This window comes from Macaca mulatta, chromosome 5 (assembly GCF_049350105.2).
Source record: "Macaca mulatta isolate MMU2019108-1 chromosome 5, T2T-MMU8v2.0, whole genome shotgun sequence".
Classification (NCBI taxonomy): domain Eukaryota; kingdom Metazoa; phylum Chordata; class Mammalia; order Primates; family Cercopithecidae; genus Macaca; species Macaca mulatta.
In genome coordinates this window covers 36,570,730-36,595,186 of record NC_133410.1, presented here as the reverse complement: position 1 = coordinate 36,595,186, position 24,457 = coordinate 36,570,730, and the positions used below count along the sequence as shown (strand labels likewise).

Sequence of the window (24,457 nt, the reverse complement as noted above, 5' to 3'; positions counted from 1 at the left end):
GTTTCAGTGTGTATATTTAAGTATCTATAATGGTGTGATGGAAGGAAGAGCTAATAATCTGGGCATCAGCATAATCACCTTAGACTCAGCCTTCTCCCTCAGCCCTCACTTAAACAGTCAACAACTTCTTACCAATTCTGTCTCTGAAGTATCTGTAATCTATGCCCACCTTTCTATTTCACCCCCTTAGCCCATCGGGGTATCTTTCACTTGGATCATGACATTAGCTGGGTTGCTAGCTAGGTTTCTTGCCTCTAGCCTCTTGAACTCATTGCCTTTAGTTACAGATCTCAACAGGATGTCCTCCTCACTGCTAACAAGCTTAAGCTGAAATTTAACTTAGAAGGTCTGACCTCAAATTACGTTTCTTGCCTCATGTTCCACAATGCCCTGCCACTAACCCTATATTCTACCTTCATCCAGGAACTGCTGGACTCTGGACAGTCAAGGTACACTCACCTCCCCTGCCCTAGATTTAGAGATGGAAAGCTCTTAGCCCTTCCAACCTTACTGAAAATATCATTTCTTCAGGAGGTCTTTTGTGACACAAAGAATCAGAACAAATCAGTTTCTCCATTTGGCTTCCATAGTAGCTAACTAATATTATATTATCTCACTTATCAAACAGTATCATATTTAACCACACACACTTCTTTCTGTTTAAGTGGGTGCTTAAGAGGTCAAGGGTAGTATATGACTTACCATTAGCTCAGAGGACTTAGCACAGTCTTACATAAGATAGGCACTATAGAAATTTGTTGTGTTTTATTGGACAACAATGTGAAATATGCATTTCTAGAAGCATATTGAGACTTTAGGCTGATTGGATACAGCAGATCTGGACCTTGAATTGTCATTAGATGCTAGGTAAGTGCAAAGAGAGAAAAATTAAGAAATCTTTGTTGTTTTTACAGTTTGCATTCATGGCATTTTCAAGCACAGATTTTGGCAGCTTAGAGTTTCTCAGTCCAGGGAAATTAGATGAAAAAGTCCAAGTTTTGGCTGAAGCAATCTTAGTAAAGCCTGCGGTGACACAGCTTCCTTCCCTCCCAGAGAGAAGTATATCACACACTAGGCTAGTGACTATGTTATCTGAGTAATTCAACTGTATGTGAGAAAATGCCACCATGAAAGCTCGAACAGGACATTATAGTTCAATCCCTCTACTTTTGTAGATAAAGAACAGACAGGGAGAAAAGGACTTGGGTTCTAGACTTCATTATAGCTTCCAATTAAACCATTTAGGGTCTGCTGGTAGGAAGAATGTTGGCTTTAGAATTAAAGAGACTTAGACTGAAATCCTGGCTCCTACCCTTACGAGTTAGACATCAGGCAAATTGCAGAAATCACCGAAGTCTCAGCATTCTCACTGATAGAAATGGAGAAATAACAGCCCCATGGGTTGGTATGAGAAAAAGAGGAAAAGGGCTCTATTGTATTTCAGGCATTCAGAAAATAAAAATTCCCTTCACTTCTTTGGGTTTCAATTTTACCTGTGTATAATCAGGATTTTTAACTATTTAGTTACTAGATTATCTTAAGGCTCTTTCCAGCTCTGAAATGCTGTCCTCTGTTTATCCTTAGAGGAACAAATAGCACTGAGAATTTGTAGAAGCGTTTTAAAAGCTGTTATACTCTGATGAATACTGCTCTTTTCTTCCAATTGCCTTGGGTTTAATTCTCCTTTTTTTCCTATCCTCTTGACAGATGGACACTTAAATCATTAATTTTCAAATTCTCATTTTTTCTAATTATGTGAATTTCAAAGTATGGATTTCTATCTTTTTCTAAGCATTAAAAAAATAGAAATCCATACTTTGAAATTTGTACAATGAGCTGAATCCACAAGTTTTGATATAGTTTTCATGTTAGTGCAATTAAAATATTTTTAGATTTCCCTTGTGATTTTTCTATTTTGACCCACAGTTTATTTAGAATGGTGTTAACTCTCACGTATTTGGACATGTTTAGTCATCTTTCAGTTATTTTTTAATTTTTAATTCCACCAAGGTCACAGCACAACTGTAGCATGATTTCAACCCTTTGAAATGTGTTGAGACTTGTGTTGTTACCCATCATATGGATGGATCATCATTTGCACTTCGGCAAATGTTCTGTGAATTGAAATAAGGTATATTCTGCAGTTATTGAATGTGGCATTCTATAAATGTTAATTAGGTCATGTTATAAATCATGTTATTCAAATCTACATACTTACGGATTTGTTTTCTACTTCTCTTAGATACTGAAAGATGTTTGTAAATATCTCCAATTATGACTGCAGATTTGTCTATTTCTCCTTTTAGTCAAGATTTTTATATTTTGAAGCCATCTTATTAGGTACATACAAATATAGAAATATTACATTTTGGCAATAATTAAAAAGTCAGGAAACAACAGATGCTGGAGAGGATGTGGAGAAATAGGAACACTTTTACACTGTTGGTAGGACTGTAAATTAGTTCAACCATTGTGGAAGACAGTGTGACGATTCCTCAAGGATCTAGAACTAGAAATACCATTTGACCCCAGCCATCCCATTACTGGGTATATACCCAAAGGATTATAAATCATGCTGCTATAAAGACACATGCACACGTATGTTTATTGCGGCACTATTCACAATAGCAAAGACTTGGAACCAACCCAAATGTCCATCAGTGACAGACTGGATTAAGAAAATGTGGCACATATACACCATGGAATACTACGCAGCCGAAAAAAGGATGAGTTCATGTCCTTTGTAGGGACATGGATGCAGCTGGAAACCATCATTCTCAGCAAACTATCGCAAGAACAGAAAACCAAACACCGCATGTTCTCACTCATAGGTGGGAACTGAACAATGAGATCACTTGGACACAGGAAGGGGAACATCACCCACCGGGGCCAGTCATGGAGTGGGGGGAGGGGGGAGGGATAGCATTAGGAGATATACCTAATGTAAATGACGAGTTAATGGGTGCAGCACACCAACATGGCACATGTATACATCTGTAACAAACCTGCACATTGTGCACATGTACCCTAGAACTTAAAGTATAACAAAAAATTTTAAAAAATAATAAAAAGAAGAAATATTACATTTTTCTGTTGAATTTAACCTTTTATCATTATGAAACATCCTACTTTATCTTCTTAACTTAAAACCTACTATATGATATTAATGTAATTTTCTTTTGGTTAGTCTTTCCATGGCACATATATATATACACACACACACACACACATATACATATATATACACACATATATATACATAAAAGTATATATATGTGTGTGTGTGTATATATATACTTTCATGATTTTGCTCTCAACCGATTTATGCCCTTTCCTTTAAAGGGAACTCCTGCAAACTGCATACAGTTGAACCTGTGTTTAATAGGAAGGTTTAGATTATTTATAGTGAATAAAATAGTTGGGTCATCTTTCTACTTGTTTCATCTATTCTTCAGTCTTCCTTTTAAAAGTAGTCATATTTTCTTGAATCTTTGCATGTCTCGTAATTTTCATTGTATTCTGAACTTCATTTTTAAAATAATGGTTATTTAGGGTTTCCTTTCCTATGTTAGACTGATAGGGCAATGAGAGGCTTATCACATTCCCACTAGTAACTGAACGGAGCTGGGGCTAGGTTGCAGTTTTAGATTGAGTTGACTTTGAATTAAAATGCCTCAAAGGCAACACCAGTTAAATGTTTGTGCTACATTCTAGTGGACTTCGTCTCCTGTACACCAAGATATTATTGGAGACTTTATTCTGCCTTTCCATCCCAGCTTCCTAGCCTCCCATGTTGCTCAGTTCTCTGCAAATATCTCATGGAGCAAACTCCCAGTGATTTTGGGGTTCCTCTATCTATAAAGCCAGCTTACCAAGAAATGACTCATTTCCTTCTGGAAACTGACTGTGTCTAATCCCGTTTGTCTCCACAGCCCTACTATCTTTTTAAAAACATGATGTTTACATTTTACCTTTTTAAAAAGTTGTTGCTGGCCTACTTAGAAGTCCTTTGGACTACAGCTATAAAAGTGAACATTTTTCTTTACCAATTGAATTATAAAGAGACTGAGTACTCTCCCATTCACATTTTCTCTGTGATTCTTTTTATCATATAAAAATATGCTTTCTTACACCAACTAAGCTTAAGCTACGGAAATAGCTTATATGTTAGTAAAAGTTTACTGTGGAAATACTTCATATATTAGCAATAATTAATTCAACGACCCTCTTGGCTTTCACCAGACAATTAAATATTGTTGAGAAGAAAGCTAATCTTCCGTGTTTGTCCATTCTAAAACTCTTTTGGTGATATCAAGTCACTAATTATTGAAACCTATTTCAGAGCTATGATAATTGGTTGATTTCAACTGGACAAACATTTTTATAAGTATAGAAATCTTTGTTTCTCTGGACTATATGAGGAAAATACCTGGAAAATCTAAGGCTTTAGATTTTTATTTAAATAAAATTTGTAAGAAAGATCTTTTTAAGCTAGATTGTTTAATTTAGATGAATTTCCAGTTCAAATCGATGACTATTTTCCCATTTTAAAATACATTTTGGTTGGTAGAACTGTACTTATAAAGGTTAGAACTAATTGATACAACCCCCCCCCCCGCACTTTAAAATACAAATGAAAATTAAGTACTTATTTTAATTTTTCATGTGTGTATTTTGTTTTGTATACCTAAAATGATAAAGCAAACATATTGGAATATGGATAAATGTGAAATACTTTCCAAAGCCAAGTGTTTTAAAAAATACTGTAATTATTTCAAATTATTTATGAAATCTTATCCTATAGTTTTCTTCTACTGAAAATTATTTAAAGAAACTAAACTGTAAGGAGACATAATTTAACCTGAAGGAGAGTGGTGAGAAGGTGAGAAGAAACTGACCTATATGCTATAAGTTTGAGTGTCACTCAGTGATATGCAAAAATAGAATGTTAGTCTTTGTCAGATACAGCTACAAACTTTGTCTTTTCTTTACTCTTCTGCCTAGTGAAAAAACAAACTTGCTGAATAACAACAGATTTCACAGTTCAGTCCCTTAAGTTGTCATATTTTTGGTTTAAAATATGGCCCAGTTCAAAATGTAGCTCTCTGGGCTTCTTTCTTCTCACTTTGTGCATGCTGGGCTTAGGGTCCACTGCCAGGAGCTGCCTGTGGTGGGTAAGAGCATGACCCATTCTCTGTTCCCTGCTAGCTGTGCCACTGATGGCAGTGTGTGTGTGTGTGTGTGTATGTGTGTGTGTGTGTGTGTAAGTGAAGGTAGAAGTCTGTTTTGACATCTGCTTACGCTCAAGCAACAATGGTGATACGCCCATTCTTTTGGTCTCTGCTGCTTCTTTACCCAATGCTGACAGATTGTGTTTGTTTATATGTGTGTAATCTCATAGCCCTGATAAGGATGCTATATGAGTGCTGGCTCACTGAGAGCTCAGGGGGTTGACAAAGCATACTGCAGGCAAGATTCCTTTTGTCCTGATTCTAAGACATGGGAACACCCCTCTAAATGTGAAGCCAAAGAAGAACCTCTTACCTGCCTCCATCAGCATTGCATGCATGGTATCAGGCTTGGGTCTCCTAGGGTCACCTGCCAATGCTTCTCCCACAGCAAATTTCCACCTCATCCACACGGATTGAGGAACTGTAGTGAGATGCTATAAGCATCCTCCAGGGATGCCACACACGTGGTGGGATGGGGATGGATTCTCCAATACTGTAACTAAGGTTTTCAAACTCTAGTTGCTCAAGACAGCACAGTGTAAGTTGTCTACTTTTGTTTGTTTGTGTTTGAGACAGAGTCTCGCTCTGTAGCCCAGGCTGGAATGCAGTGGTGTGATCTCGGCTCACTGCACCCTCTGCCTCCTGGGTCCTGGTTCAAGCAATTCTCCTGACTCAGCCTCATGAGTAGCTGGGATTACAGGCATGCGCCACTATGCCCAGCTAATTTTTTTTGTATTTTTAGTATTCTACTATAAATGGGGTTTCACCATGTTGGCCAGGCTGGTCTTGAACTCCTGACCTCGTGATCCACCTGTCTAAGCCTTCCAAAGTGCTGGGATTACAGGCGTGAGCCACTGCACCCAGCCATTTGCTTTTTTTATATATAATTTCAACTTTTATTTTAGATTCAGGGCATACACGTGCAGGTTACCTGACTGTATTGAATGATGCTGAGGTTTGGGATATGACTGATCCCATCACCCAGGTGCTCAGCATAGTATCCAATAGTTTTTCAACCCTTGCCCCCTCCCTCATTCCCTGTGCCACTGACGGCAGCATGTGTGTGTGGCTGAGTAGTCCCCAATTTCTATTGTTGCCATCTTTATGTCCATGGGTACCCAATTTTGGTTCCCACTTACAAGTGAGAACATGTGGTAACTGGTTTTCTGTTCCTGAGTTAATTCACTTAGGAAATGGCCTCCAGCTTCATCCGTGTTGCTACAAAGAACATAATTTCATTCTTTTTTATGGCTGTGTAGTATTCCATGGAGTTTATGTGCCACATTTTCTTTATCCAATCCACTAGACATGGACACTGGACATCTAGATTGATTCTTTGCTATTGTGCTGTGATGAACCTGTGAGTGCATGTATCTTTTTGGTAGAAAGATGTATTATTATTTTTTGTTTTGATATATACCCAATCATGAAATTGCTGGGTTGAATGGTTGTTCTAAGTTCTTTCAGAAATCTCCAAACTACTTTTCACACAGTGGCTGTACTAATTTACATTTCCACCAACAATGTATAATCATTCCCTTTTCCCTACTGTCTCACCAGAATCTGTTGTTTTTTGAGTTTTTAATAATAGTCATTCTGACTAGTGTGAGATGGTATCTCATTGTGGTTTTGATTTGCATTCCTCTGATGATTAGTGTTGATAAGCATTTTTTTCATACGTTTGTGGGCCACTTCTATGTCTTCTTTTGAGAAGTGTCTGTTCATATCTTTTGCCCATTTTTTAATGGGCTTATTTTTTTGCTCATTCCATTGTTTAAGTTCCTTATAGATTCCAGATATTAGACATTGGTCAGCTGCATAGTTTTTGAACATTTTCTCCCATTCTGTACATTGTCTGGTTACTCTGTTAATAGTTTCTTTTGCTGCGCAGAAGCTCTTTAGTTTTATTAGGTACCACTTGTCAATTTTTGTTTGTGTTGCAGTTGTTTTTGAGGACTTGGTAATAAATTATTTCCCAAGGCCGATGTCCAGAATGATATTTCCTACGTTTTCTTCTGGGATTATTACAGTTTGAGGTCTTACATTTAAACCTTTAATCCATCTTGAGTTAATTTTTGTATATGGTGAAGGACAGGGGTCTAATTTCATTCTTCTCCATATGGCTAGACAGCTATCCCAATATAATTTATTGAATAGAAAATCTTTCCCCATTGTTTATTTTTGTCAACTTCGTCAAAGATCAGATGGCTGTAGGTGTGCAGCTTTATTTCTGGGTTCTCCACTTTGTTCTATTCATCTATGTGTCTGTTTTTGTACCAGCACCATGCTGTTTGAGTTACTGTAGCCTTATAGCATAGTTTGAAGTTGGATAATGTGATGCCTCCAGCTTTGTTCTTTTTGGTTACCATTGCTTTGGCTATGCACACTCTTTTTTGGTTCCATATAAATTTTAGAATAGTTTTTTCTAGTTCCGTGAAAAATGACACTGGTAGTTTGATAGAAATAGCATTAAATATATAGATTGCTTTGGGCAGAATGAACCTTTTAATGAATTGATTCTTCCAATCCAGAGTATGGAATGTTTTTCCATTTGTTTGTGTCATCTGTGATTTCTTTTGGTAGTGTTTTGTAATTCTCCTTGTAGAGATTTTTCACTTCCTTGGTTAGATGTGTTCCTAGGTATTTTGATTTTTTTTGTGGTTATCGTAAATAGAATCGCATTCTTGATTTATTTGGCTTTCAGCTTGAACGTTATGGGTGTATAGAAATGTTACTCATTTTTGTACACAGATTTTGTATCCTGAAACTTTACTGAAATTGTTTATCAGTTCTGGGAGCCCTTTGGAAGAGTCTTTATGATTTCCTAGGTATAGAATCACATCATACATTAAGAGAGACAGTTTCACTTCTTCTTTTCCTATTTTGATGCCTTTTATTTTCTTCTCTTGCCTGATTGCCCTAGCTAGCACTTCCGGTACTGTGTTGAATAGGAGTGGTGAGAGTGGGTATTCTTATTTTGTTCCAGTACTTAAGGGAAATATTTCCAGTTCTTGCCCATTCAGCATGATGTTGGCTGCGAGTCTGTCATAGATGGCTCTTATTATTTCGAGGTATATTCCTTCAATGTCTTGTTTTTACTGAGGGTTATCATGAAGGACTGTTTATTGAAAACTTTTTCCATGTCTATGGAGATGATCGTATGGTTTTTGTTTTTAACTCTGTTTATGTGGGTGTGTCACATTTATTGGTTTGCATATGTTGAACCAACCTTGCATCCCAGAAATTAAACCAACTTGATCATGGTGACTTAACTTTTTGATGTGCTGTTGGATCTGGTTTACTAGTATTTTGTTGAGGATTTTTGCATCTATGTTCATCAGGAATATTTGCCTGTAGTTTTCTTTTTTCATTGTGTCTTTGCCAGGTTTTGTCTTTTGCCAGGTATCAAGGTGATGCTGGTTTTTAAGAATGAGTTGGGGAGCAGTTCCTTCTCAAGTTTTTGGAATAGTTTCACTATAATAGGTATCAGCTCTGCTCTGTGTATCTGGTAGAATTTGTCTGTGAATGTATCTGGTTCTGAGCCTTTTTTTTTTTTTTTTGGTTGGTAGATTTATTACTGATTCAGGTTTGGACCTCAATATTGGTTTGCTTGGGGTTTCAATTTCTTCCTGGTTCAATATTGGGAGATTGTGTTTCCAGGAATTTGTCCATTTCCTCTAGATTTTCTAGTTTGTGTGCATAGGTGTGTTTATAATAGTCCCTGAGGATCTTCTGTATTTCTGTGGGATCGGTTGTAATATCACCTTTGTTGTTTCTGATTGAAGTCACCTACTTCTGTCAAATTCTGACAACAGGCAGTCCTGTATTCAGGGTCCAGGATCAATGCTCAAACTCTATAAGCAATTCTTTTGGGTATTCCACATTTGGAGCAATGACAAGAAGAAAACCCCCTCTTCCCTATAAATAGGCACCGTGGAGAAGGATGGGGATGAGATAATGAGAGAATTAGCATCACATGACCTCTGCTGTCTCCAAAAGGCCATACTCCTCTCCCGCTACAAAAGGATTTTCTATGGAGTTGGGAATGCGACAAGTAGGTGTGGGAGATTCTGTTGAACATTCCACATTTTGCAAAGGCTGAAGCAATTTTTTACACCTAAAAGGTGATGAAGATCATTTTGTTACTCAGCTGTGAGTTGTCTCCCTGCTAGGGGCAGCCCTGGTCAGAATCCCTCCTTGGGGATAGGTAAAGCTTTTAGTCCGTAAATGTGATCAAATTCATATCTAGAAAAATAAAATAAATATGTACCATATGTATTTTACAACTGTTACATTTTATTAATATACACATAATAATGAATTAAAATCCTTTAACATTTGATTGTCTGAATGAAGCCTTAATACTTTTTTCATTATTATTGGCGTTTTCAAAGGGAAAAATTATAATAGCACATAAATGCCTAATACACATGAAAACTTTTTATTCTCATTTGAAAATAACTTAAGTCACAGTTTAAGTTATTTGGTCTAAAATGACTGGTTGTTAGCCTTTTTTGGGTTTACAAAAATTCATACATATATCATCACATTTGGTCCCCACAACAACCCTTTGAAATTGATTCAAAATTTGCTTTTAGTTTATTATTATTTTCCCATATTTATAGATGTGATCATTAAAGCACAATTAAGTTAGTGACTTGTCCCCTGAGAACCAGGGCTCTTACTTGATTATAAAATGAAAATTCTGGGCTCTTCCCACTGTACTTGCCTCTCTCTACACATGTATTCAAATGTTGTTCTTCTTGGTAAGATGACGTATGCTTTACAATACGTCTCCCAAGCTAGTCCTTTGAGAGCAGGACCAGACACATTCCAGGCCCCCTCACTCTAGCACCCTCATCTCTTTGTGGTCAAAAACATGTGTGTAAAACAGCTGTCCAGAATTACAGCACAGCTTGCATGTCAGTGGAACCTCGAGTCATTATCTAAATGACAACTTTTAGGGGATGAAGTCGAAAAAGGCCAAGCACAAACAATACTGAAGACCAAGTTCCCTTTGGAACTTAATTAAACACTCAACTCCCTGAGTGTTTAAAAGGAAAGCTTCATTCTGTCCTTAATTTATTTGGATCTAACATAAAGGCTAAAGTCTGTGAAGCCTTTGAAGATACAAAAACACTTTTTTTTTTTTTTTTTTTTTTCCATTCGGCAGTGGTGAATTTCCTTGCCAAAGACTTCAGCGTTAGGGGAAGTATTATGCTAAGCTCTGCATCCCACAGGGGTAATCATGACTTCCAGAAATATCCACAAGGGAGCACTAGGTGAGGAAACTGGAGCTAAAAAGTAACACACACACACACACACACACACACACACACACGCCAGTTGTTACCATAGTTACAACAGGAAAGGCCATAAAAGGTGTACTTTTATTTTGTTTCTATAAGCAGTGAGTTATAAGCCCTGTGTGATTCAGGATCACTGGGGTGAATAATCCTAGCTCTATCTGTAGGGTTTTGTCATGGTTTCCCTGAGTTTAAACATGTAACAGGGCAGCAGAAGAAGGGATAAATGATTTGTGTATGCTCAATAAAGATGTTGCTACCGTTCTATCAGCTAACCTTTGCTCTCTTAACCTGCATAAACTTGCAGTCTTTATTTATTCTCCTACCAGCAAATTACTGGAATTCAGAGTCATGTCTAATTTTAGTTAGCTTAGGGATGGCACTCGACAGGGTTATAAAAGGGGGAGAACATCTCTCTCATTCCTGAATTTCTGAGCCTGGATTATGGTAAAGCTGTGGAGATCACAGTAATTGAGATTTCCCAGGACACTCCCATAGTGGGTTATGCTTCCCAAATCCGGCTTTCTAAGCATAACAGAGTCTGGCCTAATCTGTCTTCCAATATTTGAGTCTGTTCTATAGCACCCCTGTCAGAGTGGTTTGTGTTCTTCACTTTGATAAAAACTTTTTTCGTGATGCGTCACTACAGTTTGAGCCAGGTGATTTCATCTTGAGACAGCTGTGATAGATAATAATGATACAATAAGAAACAATCAACACTTTTTAACGGGTTACTATGTGTGAAATACTATAAAAGTGCCTGTAATTTCATTTGATTCTCAGAATGACCCAATGAGGTAGATAACTATTATTATCACTTCTATTTTACAGACAAAAAACTAAGGCTTAGAATAGTGAAGCAAATCCTGCAGTGCCACACAGCTATTAAATGTCAGGTCAGAACCCAGGGAAACTGGATCCAAAAACCTGAGAGAAAGCTATATCCTTTAACTTCTTCACCCAAAGCTGAAATCTGCTTCCTTGTTCTATCCTCCGATGACCCATGGAAAAAAAATCTCTCCCACTACTTGCTCTTCAGATACTTAACCCAACTTTCAGGCCTTTTTTTTTGCATTCTTTTCAGGCCACAGGACACTGTTTTCAGGTGTTCATTCCCCAAATCCCCTAAACCATGTATTTTTCTCATTTGGCTTATTGTAGTAGCTGTCTAAAGGTCTGGCTGCTCTGTCCCCTCTTCCTCACCCAGCCGCCAAGGCCATGCTGAAAATACAAGTCAAATCACCTCATTCCCCTGCTCAGAACACTTCTGCAGTTTTTCCTGTCACTCAAGGTAAAACCTTAAGTCAACTTGAAGATTATAGAATTGTCTTACTGAAATTACCTTTCCAAAATCGATGGTTCCCAATTATGCTGAGCCATAACAATAGTTTTCTTACTCTTAAAAATAAGAGATGACAAGGCCCCATGATATGTCCCCCACATCCCATGCCCTCATCCTATTCATACTTGTTCCAGGCACAGAGGCCTGCTTGCTGTTCCCTGAACATGCCAACCTCTCTTCCTGAAATACCTGACTTGGAATATCCACACCTGGTTCTTTCCTGCCTCTTTTTCCATCTCCCCTTCAGAGTCACCTTATCAGTGAGGCCTTCTCTGACTGCTTTATCTTAAGTAGCAAATCTCTATTGCTGGTATTCTCTCTTTTCTTTCATTTCTCTATTTTTCTCCATAGCACTTATCACCATCTGACTTACTGTTTATCTTACTTATTTGGTTTTTGCCTGCCCTCTCCCCCTTCCACCCACATTAGAATGTAAGCTCCAGGAAAGCAAAACATTTTATCTTCTTAGTTCAGTTCAAAGGTTGAATCATAAGGAACTGGCCCACAAAATAACAATTTTGTATGAGTCAACCTACCATACCCCCAGCACTTAAGAGCAGCCCTTGGCACACAGTAGCACTCAAGTAGTTAGTGAGTAAACAACTTACCTGTATATGGAATGCTACAAACATTATATGATACAGCCTTTATACACTTTACTAGCCTGGGTAAGAAATTTACCATCAGCTGGTCAGATTTGTGATACCATCTCTGTAGGTCTTCCTGATCCTATGTGGAGCCAAATATAGATGGATATGCAAATAAATATTAAGAACACTTTTGCTGATATACTGAACCTAGTTTTTAACAGTACGATGTGATTTTTTTTCATAGCACTCACTAGTAATTTTAACACTCATCTGTCAGTCTTAGAGCAACCTATGTTCAAAAGCGCAACTTCCCTTATCGATTGGTAGGATCTGCTTGGATTCAAGGTTAAGTCTTTCTTAAGCTAAATTAAGGCAGTGATTTTGCACAATCACCTGCCACAGTATGGCCTATTTATCTTTACTACCACTGTGCTTACACAGAGGAGTGAGTATTCTTTAGAAAATAATGATGAATTAATAATAATGTTCCACTTGAAATCTCTCTGTTGATCTTTAGCTTATAATGAAGATGTAGCCGAAAATTATTGTAGAAACAAACTTTTTCACAGGGCACCATTTGCTACTGGTAGATGAGACACAGTAAGTATATTTGATTCACTTTAATGATATTTCAGTCATTTTGTTAAAAAAAGCGAGAAATTCTAGTGTTAAGAAATAGAAGCACTATGATGGAATAGATTGTAGAATAAGATAAGAAAACCTAGGATAAAGACTGTAGGTCTGAAAGAGTAATCCTTATTGTTGATCACAAGGTGTTGTAGAAATCGTTGTCAAACCCAAGTCATCCCTTTGATTACCATTTCAAATTATTCACTGTTAATTTGCAGCACTTCTTACGAAAAGTTGAAGCTTTTTGTTCTCACACACTGAGAGCCAGGAGACAGCTTAAAATGTTTACAACAGACATAAAAAAAGCCTTTTCCCCCTTCATTTAAAAAGCCCCTTATGAATCACCAATCAGCAATCATTCTCACATTCATCTCCAAGTTAATATAAAGCATTAGTTTTTTTATACCCACAACAAAACATGGACCTGCAGAAGTTTTCAAGCAATCCTCCAGCAGCTTCATGCGGCTCTTCTGGAGCTCTGGGCTGTCCCAGTCATCTTCCTCCACTCCCCAGTACAGATCTATGACCTGGGGACAAATGGATGAAGAGCATTAATTTACCTGTGGGCTTCGTTCTTATTTACAATGTCAAGCGAATGTGACTTTTAACTTTTCTCTTTGCAGCACGTTTTCTCTTACAGAGGGGAGGTGATTTTTAAGATCCATTTAAAGATATTTTTCATTCCATGATGGGCTGGGAATGAACCTTATAATTTCTTCTTTTGTTTCTGATTACACTGCTGACATGGGCCCAGAGAAAATGAAATGCTAACTGTTGAAGGTTTTGGAGTATGGGCTTTTGTTGTCTTGAAATGGAAACAGAATTTGAAGGTTTGAAGCAGCTGGGATGAGGTTACCATAGTACTTGAGACAATTAAATCACCATAGGTATATAATGTTACCATAAGTATTAATATGAGAAAGGAAAACCATAACAAATATTACTATATACTGATTGTAAGTCAAACACCTACATTTCTTAAAAAAAAAAGCCCTGTCATTATCACACTTTATCATATGAGGAGAGATATTTTGCTTATGTCTGTTTTATCTGTAAGTAGTTCGGCTTTCATCAACATATATCTGAAAAACATGTACTGGCAAAAATGAAAGGTATGCCTCACTGAAAAGCGACGATAATAGGATCCTCTATCTCCCTACTTCAAAGACTACTAAGGAAGATTCTGGCAGTCTATAACAAACTTTCACAAGTTTGCTCTTTGAAAAGTGCTATGGAGAGCATCCTGGGTTTCACTACCTTCACTCAACTGCTATCTGCATAAAGTAAATGTTCCCAGTTGTAGCTTTGAAAATTTCTTCTTTTCCTTTCCTTGCTTCCTACAAGTGGAAACAAGACCCTCCCTACTCTTTTCCTCCTGCTTGCACGGCATTTGGTGAGATGGAAGCTCAGAGTATGGGTCCTCCCTTGTGGCCCCAGCAGATCTTGGGGACTTTGTGTGCTTCCCATTTCTTGGCTATGGGCCCCCACAGATCTGGTTTGTTCCAGGTCTTTGTCTAAGTGCATTTGAGTGTTTAAGAAGGCTGACAGATAAATGGCAGCTCTTTAAAAAATATTCTTATGGTCCATTCCATGGGTTTCATCATACAGGAAAATATCAGCGCTTTGATTTTGGGGGCTCTATGCTTTAATCTATCTTACAAAGTTTCATTACACAATACGAAGAAAGGGGACATCAAAGAAGGTAACTTCATTATCCAATTTGAGAGCCTCTAGCTGGGGCTACTTAAAAAGTAAAAATAAATGGGTAAAAATTAAAAAATTCAGTTCCTCAAGTGCTCAGTAGCCCCATACTGGTTCTCATGTTGGACAGAGGAGATATAGAGTATTTCACATCACAGTAAGTTCCACTGGACAGAGCTGTAAATTACTGAGCTTCAGAAGGGCACAGAAATCATCTAGTAATAAAAGAATAAACAGGGCTATAAAATAGTCTAATTTGTTAAATAATGGACAGCCCATAATTTGCAAAGGGTCATGTTTCCAGAAAATGAAAAAATAAAGAAAATATTTATGGCTTATCTGTTGTTAATCTTTCTGGGTGTTTTCTATGCCACAGAGTACCTTTTGGTAAATTAATATCCTGCCACACTAGGATTTGTTTCTAATGTTTTAGAATACAAAAGATGAACTTTTCCACCTCACCATCCTTGGGAAGGCTATCCCGGAGCTGCTGAAAATGCTGAGAAAGTGTCTCCCTCAGTGGAAGCAGAATCTCCTTCACATGCTAATCTGGTCTCCTGTCCTGAGAAGGATAATAATAGCCTTGGTTGAACAATGGGTTAAGAAAAGCTGGTAAGTAGACTGCCTCTCTAGGTTCCTCCTCTCTAGGCAGGGTTTCCCTGAAAGAAAGGCAGCAGCCCCAGTCAGGGACTTATAGATAAAACTCCCAACTCCCTGGGACAGAGTGCCTGGGGGAAGGGGCAGCAGTGAGCACAGCTTCAGCAGACTTAAATGTTCCTGCCTATCAGCTCTGAAGAGAGCAGCGGATCTCCCAGCACAGAGCTCAAGCTCTGCTAAGGGACACAGGCTGCCTCCTCAGGTCGGTCCCTGACCCCCATGCCTCCTGACTGGGAGACACCTCCCAGCAGGGGTCGACAGACATCTCATACAGGAAAGCTCCAGCTGTCATCTGGTTGGTGCCCCTCTGTGAAGAAGCTTCCAGAGGAAGGAACAGGCAGCAATCTTTGCTATTCTGCAGCCTCTGTTGGTGACACCCAGGCAAAAAGCATTTGAAGTGGACCTCCAGCAAACTCCAGGAGACCTGCAGCAGAGGGGCCTGAGTGTCGGAAGGAAAACTAACAAACAGAAAGGAATAGCATCAACATCAACAAAAAGGATGCCCACACACCCCATCCTAAAGTCACCAGCATCAAAGACCAAAGGTAGATAAATCCATGAAGATGAGGAAAAAACCAGCACAAAAAGCCTGAAAATTCCAAAAACTGGAATGCCTCTTCTCCTCCAAAGGATCACAACTCTTTGCCAGCAAGGGATTAAATCTGGACGGAGAATGAGTTTGATGAATTGACAGAAGTAGGCTTCAGAAGATGGGTAATAACAAACTCCACCAAGCTAAAGGAGCATGTTCCAACCCAATGCAAAAAAGCTAAGAACCTTGATAAAAAGTTACAGGAACTGCTAACTAGAATAACCAGTTTAGAGAAGAACATAAATGATCTGACAGAACTGAAAAACACAGCATAAGAACTTCGTGAAGTATACACAAGTATCAATAGCTGAATCAATCAAGCAGAAGAAAGGATATCAGAGATTGAAGATCAACTTAATGAAATAAAGCACGAAGACAAGATTAGAGAAAAAAGAATGAAAAGAAATGAACAAAGCCTCCAAGAAATATGGGACTATGTGAAAAGACCAAACCTAAGTTTGATTGGTGTATCTGAAAAGTGACAGGAAGAGTGCAACCAAGTTGGAAAACACTCTTCAGGATATTATCCAGGAGAACTTCCCCAACTGGTAAGACAGGCCAATATTCAAATTCAGGAAATACAGAGAACACCACACAGAAACTCCTCAAGAAGAGAAACCCAAAGACACATAATCATCAGATTCACCAAGGTTGAAATGAAGGAAAAAATGTTAGGGTGCAGCCAGAGAGAAAGGGTGGGAAAGGGAAGCCCATTAGAATAACAGCAGATGTCTCTGTAGAAACCCTACAAGCCAGAAGAGAGTGGGGGCCAATATTCAACATTCTTAAAGAAAAGAATTTCCAACCCAGAATTTCATATCCAGCCAAACTAAGCTTCATAAGCAAAGGAGAAATAAAATCCTTTATGGACAAGCAAATGCTGAGAGATTTTGTCGCCACCTGGCCTGCCTTACAAGAGCCCCTGAAGGAAGCACTAAATATGGAAAGGAAAAACCAGTACCAGCCACTGCAAAAACATACCAAATTGTAAAGACGATCGACACTATGAAGAAACTGTATCTATCAACTAATGGGCAAAATAACCAGCTAGCATCATAATGATAGGATGAAATTCACATATAACAATATTAACCTTAAATATAAATGGGCTAAATGCCCCAATTAAAAGACACAGGTTGGCAAATTGAATAAAGTGTCAAGACCCATCAGTGTGCTGTATTCAGGAGACCCATCTCATGTGCAAGGACACACATAGGCTCAAAATAAAGGGATGGAGGAATATTTACCAAGCAAATGGAAAGCAAAAAATAAAAGCAATCCTAGTCTCTGATAAAACAGACTTTAAACCAACAAAGATCAAAATAGACAAGGGCATTACATAATGGTAAAGGAATCAATGCAACAAGAGCTAACTATCCTAAATATGTATCCACCCAATACAGGAGCACCCAGATTCATAAAGCAAGTTCTTAGAGGCCTACAAAGAGACTTAGACTCCCACATAATAATAGCAGGAGTCTTTAACATCCCTCTGTCAATATTAGACAGATGAACAAGACAGAAAAATTAACAAGGATATTTAGGACTTGAACTCAGCTCTGGACCAGGGGACTTAATAGACATCTACAAAACTCTCCACCCCAAATCAACAGAATATACATTCTTCTCAGCACCTCATCGCCCTTAGTCTAAAATTGACCACATAATTGGAAGTGAAACACTCCTCAGAAAATGCAAAACAATGGAAGTCATAACAGTCTCTCAGACCACAGTGCAATCAAATTAGAACTCAGGATTACGAAACTCACTCAAAACCACACACTACATGGAAACTGAACACACTACTCCTGAATGACTACTAGGTAAATAATGAAATGAAGGCAGAAATAAAGATGTTCCATGAAACCAACGAGAACAAAGACACAATGCATCAGAATCTCCGGGACACAGCTAAAGCAGTGTTTAGACGGAAACTTATAGCACTAAAATGTACACAGGAGAAAGCAGGAAAGATATAAAATTGACACCCTAACTATAGAAGGAAGAGCAAACAAATTCTAAAGCTAGCAGAAGACAAGAAATAACTAAGATCAGAGCAGAACTGGAGGAGATAGAGACACAAAAAACTCTTAAAAAAAAATCAATGAATCCAGGAGTTGTTTTTTGGAAAAGATTAACAAAATCGATAGACTGCTAGCCAGATTAATAGAAAAGAAAAGAGAGAAGAATCAAACAGACACAATAAAAAATGATAAAGGGGATATCACCACTGACCTCACAGAAATACAAACTACCATCAGAGAATACTATAAACACTTCTACGCAAATAAACTAGAAAATCTAGAAGAAATGGATAAATTCCTAGACACATACAGCCTCCCAAGTGTAAACCAGGAAGAAGTTGAATCCCTCAATAGACCAATAACAGTTCTGAAATTGAGGCAGTAATTAATAGCCTATGAGCCAAAAAAAAAAAAAAAAAAAAAAAAAAAAAGTCCAGGACCAGATGGATTCACAGCTGGATTCTACTGGAGCTACACAGGGGACCTGGTATTATTCCTTCTGAAACTATTCCAAACAACAGAAAAAGAGGGACTCCTCCCTAACTAATTTTATAAGGCCAGCATCATCCTGATACCAAAACCTGGCAGAGTCACAACAAAAAAAGAAAATTTCATGCCAATATCCCTGATAAACATCAATGCAAAAATCATCAATAAAATACTGGCAAACCGAATCCAGGAGCACATCAAAAAGCTTATCCACCACGATCAAGTTGGCTTCATCCCTGGGATGCAAGGCTGGTTCAACATATGCAAATCAATGTAATCCATCACATAAACAGAACCAATGTTGAAACCCATATGATTATCTCAATACACGCAGAAAAGGCCTTTGATAAAATTCAACACCCCTTTATGCTAAAAACACACAATAAACTAGGCATTGATTGAATCTATCTCAAAATAATAAGAGCTATTTATGACAAACCCACAGCCAATATCATACTGAATGGGCAAAAACTGGAAACATTCCCTTCGAAAACTGGCATAAGACAAAGATGCTCGCTCTCATCACTTCTGTTCAACATAGCATTGGAAGTTCTGGCCAGGGCAATCAGGCAAGAGAAAGAAATAAAGGGTATTCAAATAGGAAGAGAGGAGGTCCAATTGTCTCTGTTTGCAGAAGACATGATTGTATATTTAGAAAACTCCATTGTCTCAGCCCCAAAACTCCTCAAGCTGATAAGCAACTTCAGCAAAGCCTCAGGATACAAAATCAACGTGCAAAAATCACAAGCATTCCTATACACCAATAATAAAGAAACAGAGAGCCAAATCATGAGTGGACTCTCATTCACAATAGCTACTAAGAGAATAAAATACCTAAAAATGCAACTTACAAGGGATGTGAAGGACCTCTTCAAGGAGAACTACAAACCACTGCTCAAGGAAATAAGAGAGAACACAAACAAATGGAAAACATCCCATGCTCATGGATAGGAAGAATCAATATTGTGAAAAAAGGCATACTGTCCCAAGTAATTTATAGATTCAATGCTATCCCCTTCAAGCTATCATTGAGTTTCTTCACAGATTTAGAAACAACTACTTTAAATTTCATATGCAACCAAAAAAGAGCCCATATAGCCAAGACAATCCTAAGCAAAAAGAACAAAGCTGGAGGCATTGTGCTACCTGACTTCAAACTATACTACAAGGCTACAGTAACCAAAACAGCATGGTACTGGTACCAAAACAGATATACAGACCAATGGAACAGAAAAGAGGCCTCAGAAATAATGCCACACATCTACAACCATCTGATCTTTGACAAACATGACAAAAACAAGCAATGGGGAAAGGATTCCCTATTTAATAAATGGTGTTGGGAAAATTGGCTTGCCATATGCAGAAAACTGAAACTGGATCCCTTCCTTATACCTTATACAAAAATTAACTCAAGATGTATTAAAGACTTAAATGTAAGACCTAAAACCATAAGAACTCTAGAATAAAACCTAGCCAATATCATTCAGGCCATAGGCAAGGGCAAAGACTTCATGACTAAAACACCAAAAGCAATGGCAAGAAAAGCCAAAATTGACAAATGGGATTTAACTAAACTGAAGAGCTTCTGCACAGCAAAAGAAACTATCATCAGAGAGAACAGGCAACCTACAGAATAGGAGAAACTTTTTGCAATCTATCCATCTGACAAAGGGCTAATATCCAGCATCTATAAGAAACTTAAACAAATTTACAAGAAAAAAACAAACAACCCAATCAAAAAGTGGGCAAAGGATATGAACAGACAGTTTTCAAAAGAAGACATTTATGTAGCCAACAAACCTAAAAAAAAAGCTCATCATCACTGGTCACTAGAGAAATGCAAATCAAAACCACAGTGAGATACCATCTCATGCCAGTTAGAATGGTGATCATTAAAAAGTCAGAAAACAACAGATGCTGGAGAGGATGTGGAGAAATCGGAATGCTTTTACGCTGTTGGTGGGAGTGTAAATTAGCTCAATCATTGTGGAAGACAGTGTGGTGACTCATCAAGGATCTAGAACCAGAAATACTGTTTGACCCAGCAATCTCATTACTGGGTATATACCCAAAGATTACAAATCATTCTACTGTAAAAATACATGCATACATATGTTTATTGTGGTAGTATTCACAATAGCAAATACCGGAACCAACCCAAATGCCCATCAATGATAGACTGGATAAAGAAAATGTGACACATATACACCATGGAAAACTATGCAGCCATAAAAAAGGATGAGTTCATGTCCTTTGCAGCGACATGGATGAAGCTGGAAACCATCATTCTCAGCAAACTTACACAGGAACAGAAAACCAAACATGACATATTCTCACTTATAAGTGGGAGTTGAACAATGAGAACACATGCACACAGGGAGGGGAACATTACACACAGGGGCCTGTTGGGGATGGGGTACTAGGGGAGAGGTAGCATTAGGAGAAATACCTACTGTAGATGATGGATTGATGGGTGCAGCAAACCACCATGGCATATGTATACCTATGTAACAAAATTGCATGTTCTGCATTTGTATGTCAGAACTTGAAGTATATATATATAGTATTAACCACAGGCAAGTACCTTAAAATTCAACAACAACAACAAAAAAAAAAAAAAAAAAAGAAAAAAAGAAAAGAAAGAAAGAAAGAAAAAGAAAAAGAAAAAGAAAAGCTGGCAAGTGTAAGAAGGGACGGCTTCACTGGTTGGTCACAGCCTGGAATTCACTTGGCTTTACCCATGGGTGTGGTCACCATGTCAAGGTCAGTCCCCAGGGGTGCTAGGACCTCATGTCTTCTCTACCAGTTTTTTGATCCATGCCTCTGGGACAGAAGGAGAGCAAGAATCAGGGCAGGTTCTTCTCTGTGATGTTTGTATGGCTTATCCATGGAGGAGGTGATTTATGTGGGAAAACTAAATGGCTAAGGCCATTAGTATGTTAACGAACTTGTTAAATATTGAATGTTAATCAACTTGTTAATAGTTGAATATTAAAGACCTAGGCTTGTTTAGAGTTAGCCAACTGGAATCCAACTTACTCTTATTTTTTGGTTCTCTTTGGACTGGGTTGAGACCAGAGCACCACACAGTTTCTTAGTTCCAGATCCTTATGGAACTGCCACTAGGGATCATACTCCATTTTTGTATGATTTTAAAAAGCACTTCTTCCTCTAGTCACTTTACTTCTAGCTACCAGAAAATTGTTATAACATACTGAAATCATTATACTGAAATCATAATTGTTATACTGAAATCATTAAATCATTATAAGACCATCTACCAATAACTCATCAAAATAAATATACTAATCCACTGCAATGTGTATGGCACCCTTTAGTTGTGCCATGCACAACCCAGGAACTATACACATAATCTTGTCTCGATTCTTTTGGCTGACACTGTTTGGATGCGGTTGAGGAAGGTCTTATTTAGAGCAAATAAAAAATGGTAAATATGAAGGTTAATATAAGAAAAGCTATAAATATATACTTGCTCTTCTCTGATCTTCTTTAAATGTCATACAATTATATAAAGTAATAATTATAACAGTATGCCATTGAATTTGTAACATACCTAGCTGTAACAGGGATAACAATAATAGCACAAAAGGGAGGAAAAGGAAATACAGCAATATAGGACTAATCTTTCTACAGTTCACTAGAATTAAATTGGTATAAATTGTAAATAGATCAGATGGTTGTAGATGTATGGCATTATTAAATTAAATTGGTATAAATTGTATAATTTTGATATATTAAATTGGTATAAATTGTATAATTTAATTGGTATAAATTAAATTGGTATAAATTGTAAACAGATCAGATGGTTGTAGATGTGTGGAGACTTAAATATCCTACATTCAATAAAGGGAGGAACACCTAGTAAAAAGAAATAAAATTAGAAGACTTGACAATACTATAAACAAACTAGAACATATGCCTATGAAATAATCTACCCAGAAACAGCAGAATTTATTTTTCTCAAGCACATACAGAACATTCTCCAGGATAGAATACATATTAGTTCATAAACAAGCCTCAATAAATCTAAATAAATTTATATCATATAAAGTATGTTCTCTGAATATGGTAGAATAAAATTATAAAGCAATCATAAAAAAATTTAGGAAATTTACAAATTTGTGGAAACTAATATACTCCTAAATAGTCAATGAGAAAGAAGTCACAAGGGAAATAAAAAGGATCCTTTGAGGTGAATGAAAATAAAGGTACAACATACTAAAACTTATTGGATACAGCTAAAATAGTACTGAGAGGAAAATTTATAGCTATAAACTATAAATGAACTAATCAATGAATTGGGTAAGATTGTAGGATGCAAAATCATATACAAAAATCTATTTCTATACACTAGCAATGAAAAAATCTATGATGAAATTAAATAACAATTCAATTTAAAACAGCATCAGAAAGAAATAATTCAATTTAAAAGAGCACCAGAAAGAAACAATTCCATTTATAAGATCACTAAGAAAACTTAGGAATAAATTTAACAAAAGAAATGCAAGATTTATACTTTGAAAACTACAAAAAAATTGTTGAAAGAAATTAAAGAAGATGTAAATAAATGAAAGATGTATGTTCATAGATTGGGAGACTTAATGTTGTTAGGATGGCAATATTCCCCAAATTAATCTACAGATTCAATCCAATCACCAAAACAATCTCACAAAAGAAGAATAAAGTTGAAAAACTTACACTGCTATATTTCAAACTTACTACAAAAGTACAATAATTAAGACAGTATAGTGCTGGCATAAGGATAGACATAGCAATCAATGGAATAAAATAGAGAATCCAGAAATAAATCTTCACACATAAGGTCAACTAAATTTCAACAAGGGTACTAAAACAATTCAATGTCACATCCATAAGCTTTTCGACAAATGGCGTTGGGGCAACTGGATATTCACATGCAAAAGAATGAAGCTTAGCCCCTACTTCATACCATGTAAAATTAGTTAACAGAGATCATAGGCATAAATTTAAGAGTCAAAACTATAAAATTCCTAAGGAAAAACACAGGAGTAGTAGTTTTGTTTTGTTTTGTTTTGTTTTTGTTTTGAGACAGTCTCCCTCTGTCGCCCAGGCTGGAGTGCAGTGGCATGATTTCAGCTCATTGTAACCTCTGCCTCCCAGGTTCAAGTGATTCTCCCTGCCTCAGCCTCCCAAGTAGCTAGGATTACAGGTGCCCACCACCACGCCTGGCTAATTTTTGTATTTTTAGTAGAGATGGGATTTTGCCATGTTGGCCATGCTGGTCTCAAACTCCTAACCTCAGGTGATCCACCTGCCTCGGCCTCCCAAAGTGCTGGGATTACAGGCAGGAGCCACTGCACCTGGCCAGGAGTAAATCTTTGTGAGCTTGGATTCAACAATAGTGTATTAGATATGACACTAAAAATACAAGCAACCAAATAAAAAATAAACTGAACTTACTCAAAAATTTTTTAAAATTATGATTTAAATGACACTGTCAAGAAGGAAAAGTAGTAAACACAAAATGAAAGAAAACATTTGCAGATCATATTGTATGGATTTTTTTGTCTAGAATATATAAAGAACTCCTACAACTCAGTAATGAAAGGACAAAATAACTCGCTTAAAAATGGGCAAACAATCTGAGTAGACATTTCTCCACAGAATATATACAAATTTCCAACATAAAAAGATGCTTAATATTATTAGTTATCAGGAAGTACAAATCAAAACTACAATAACACTTCACAAAGTGGCTATAATAAAAAAGACTGATAATAACAAGTGTTGGCAAGAATGTGGAGACATTGAAACCCTCATACATTGCTGATGGGAATACAAAATGGCTCAGCCACTTTGGAAACAGTCTGGCAGTTTCACAAATGGTTAAACAGA

At 37.3% G+C, this 24,457-nt stretch overlaps 1 protein-coding gene across 1 annotated transcript in view; it reads right to left on the bottom strand.

The window, feature by feature from the left end:
* NWD2 (NACHT and WD repeat domain containing 2) overlaps window positions 1–24,457 on the bottom strand; it is a 202,838-nt gene that overhangs the window by 83,345 nt on the left and 95,036 nt on the right. The window contains exon 3 of the mRNA XM_015138197.3: window positions 13,510–13,626. Coding sequence (XP_014993683.1) covers window positions 13,510–13,626 — 117 coding nt within the window. The remainder of the gene's footprint in view (window positions 1–13,509; window positions 13,627–24,457) is intronic.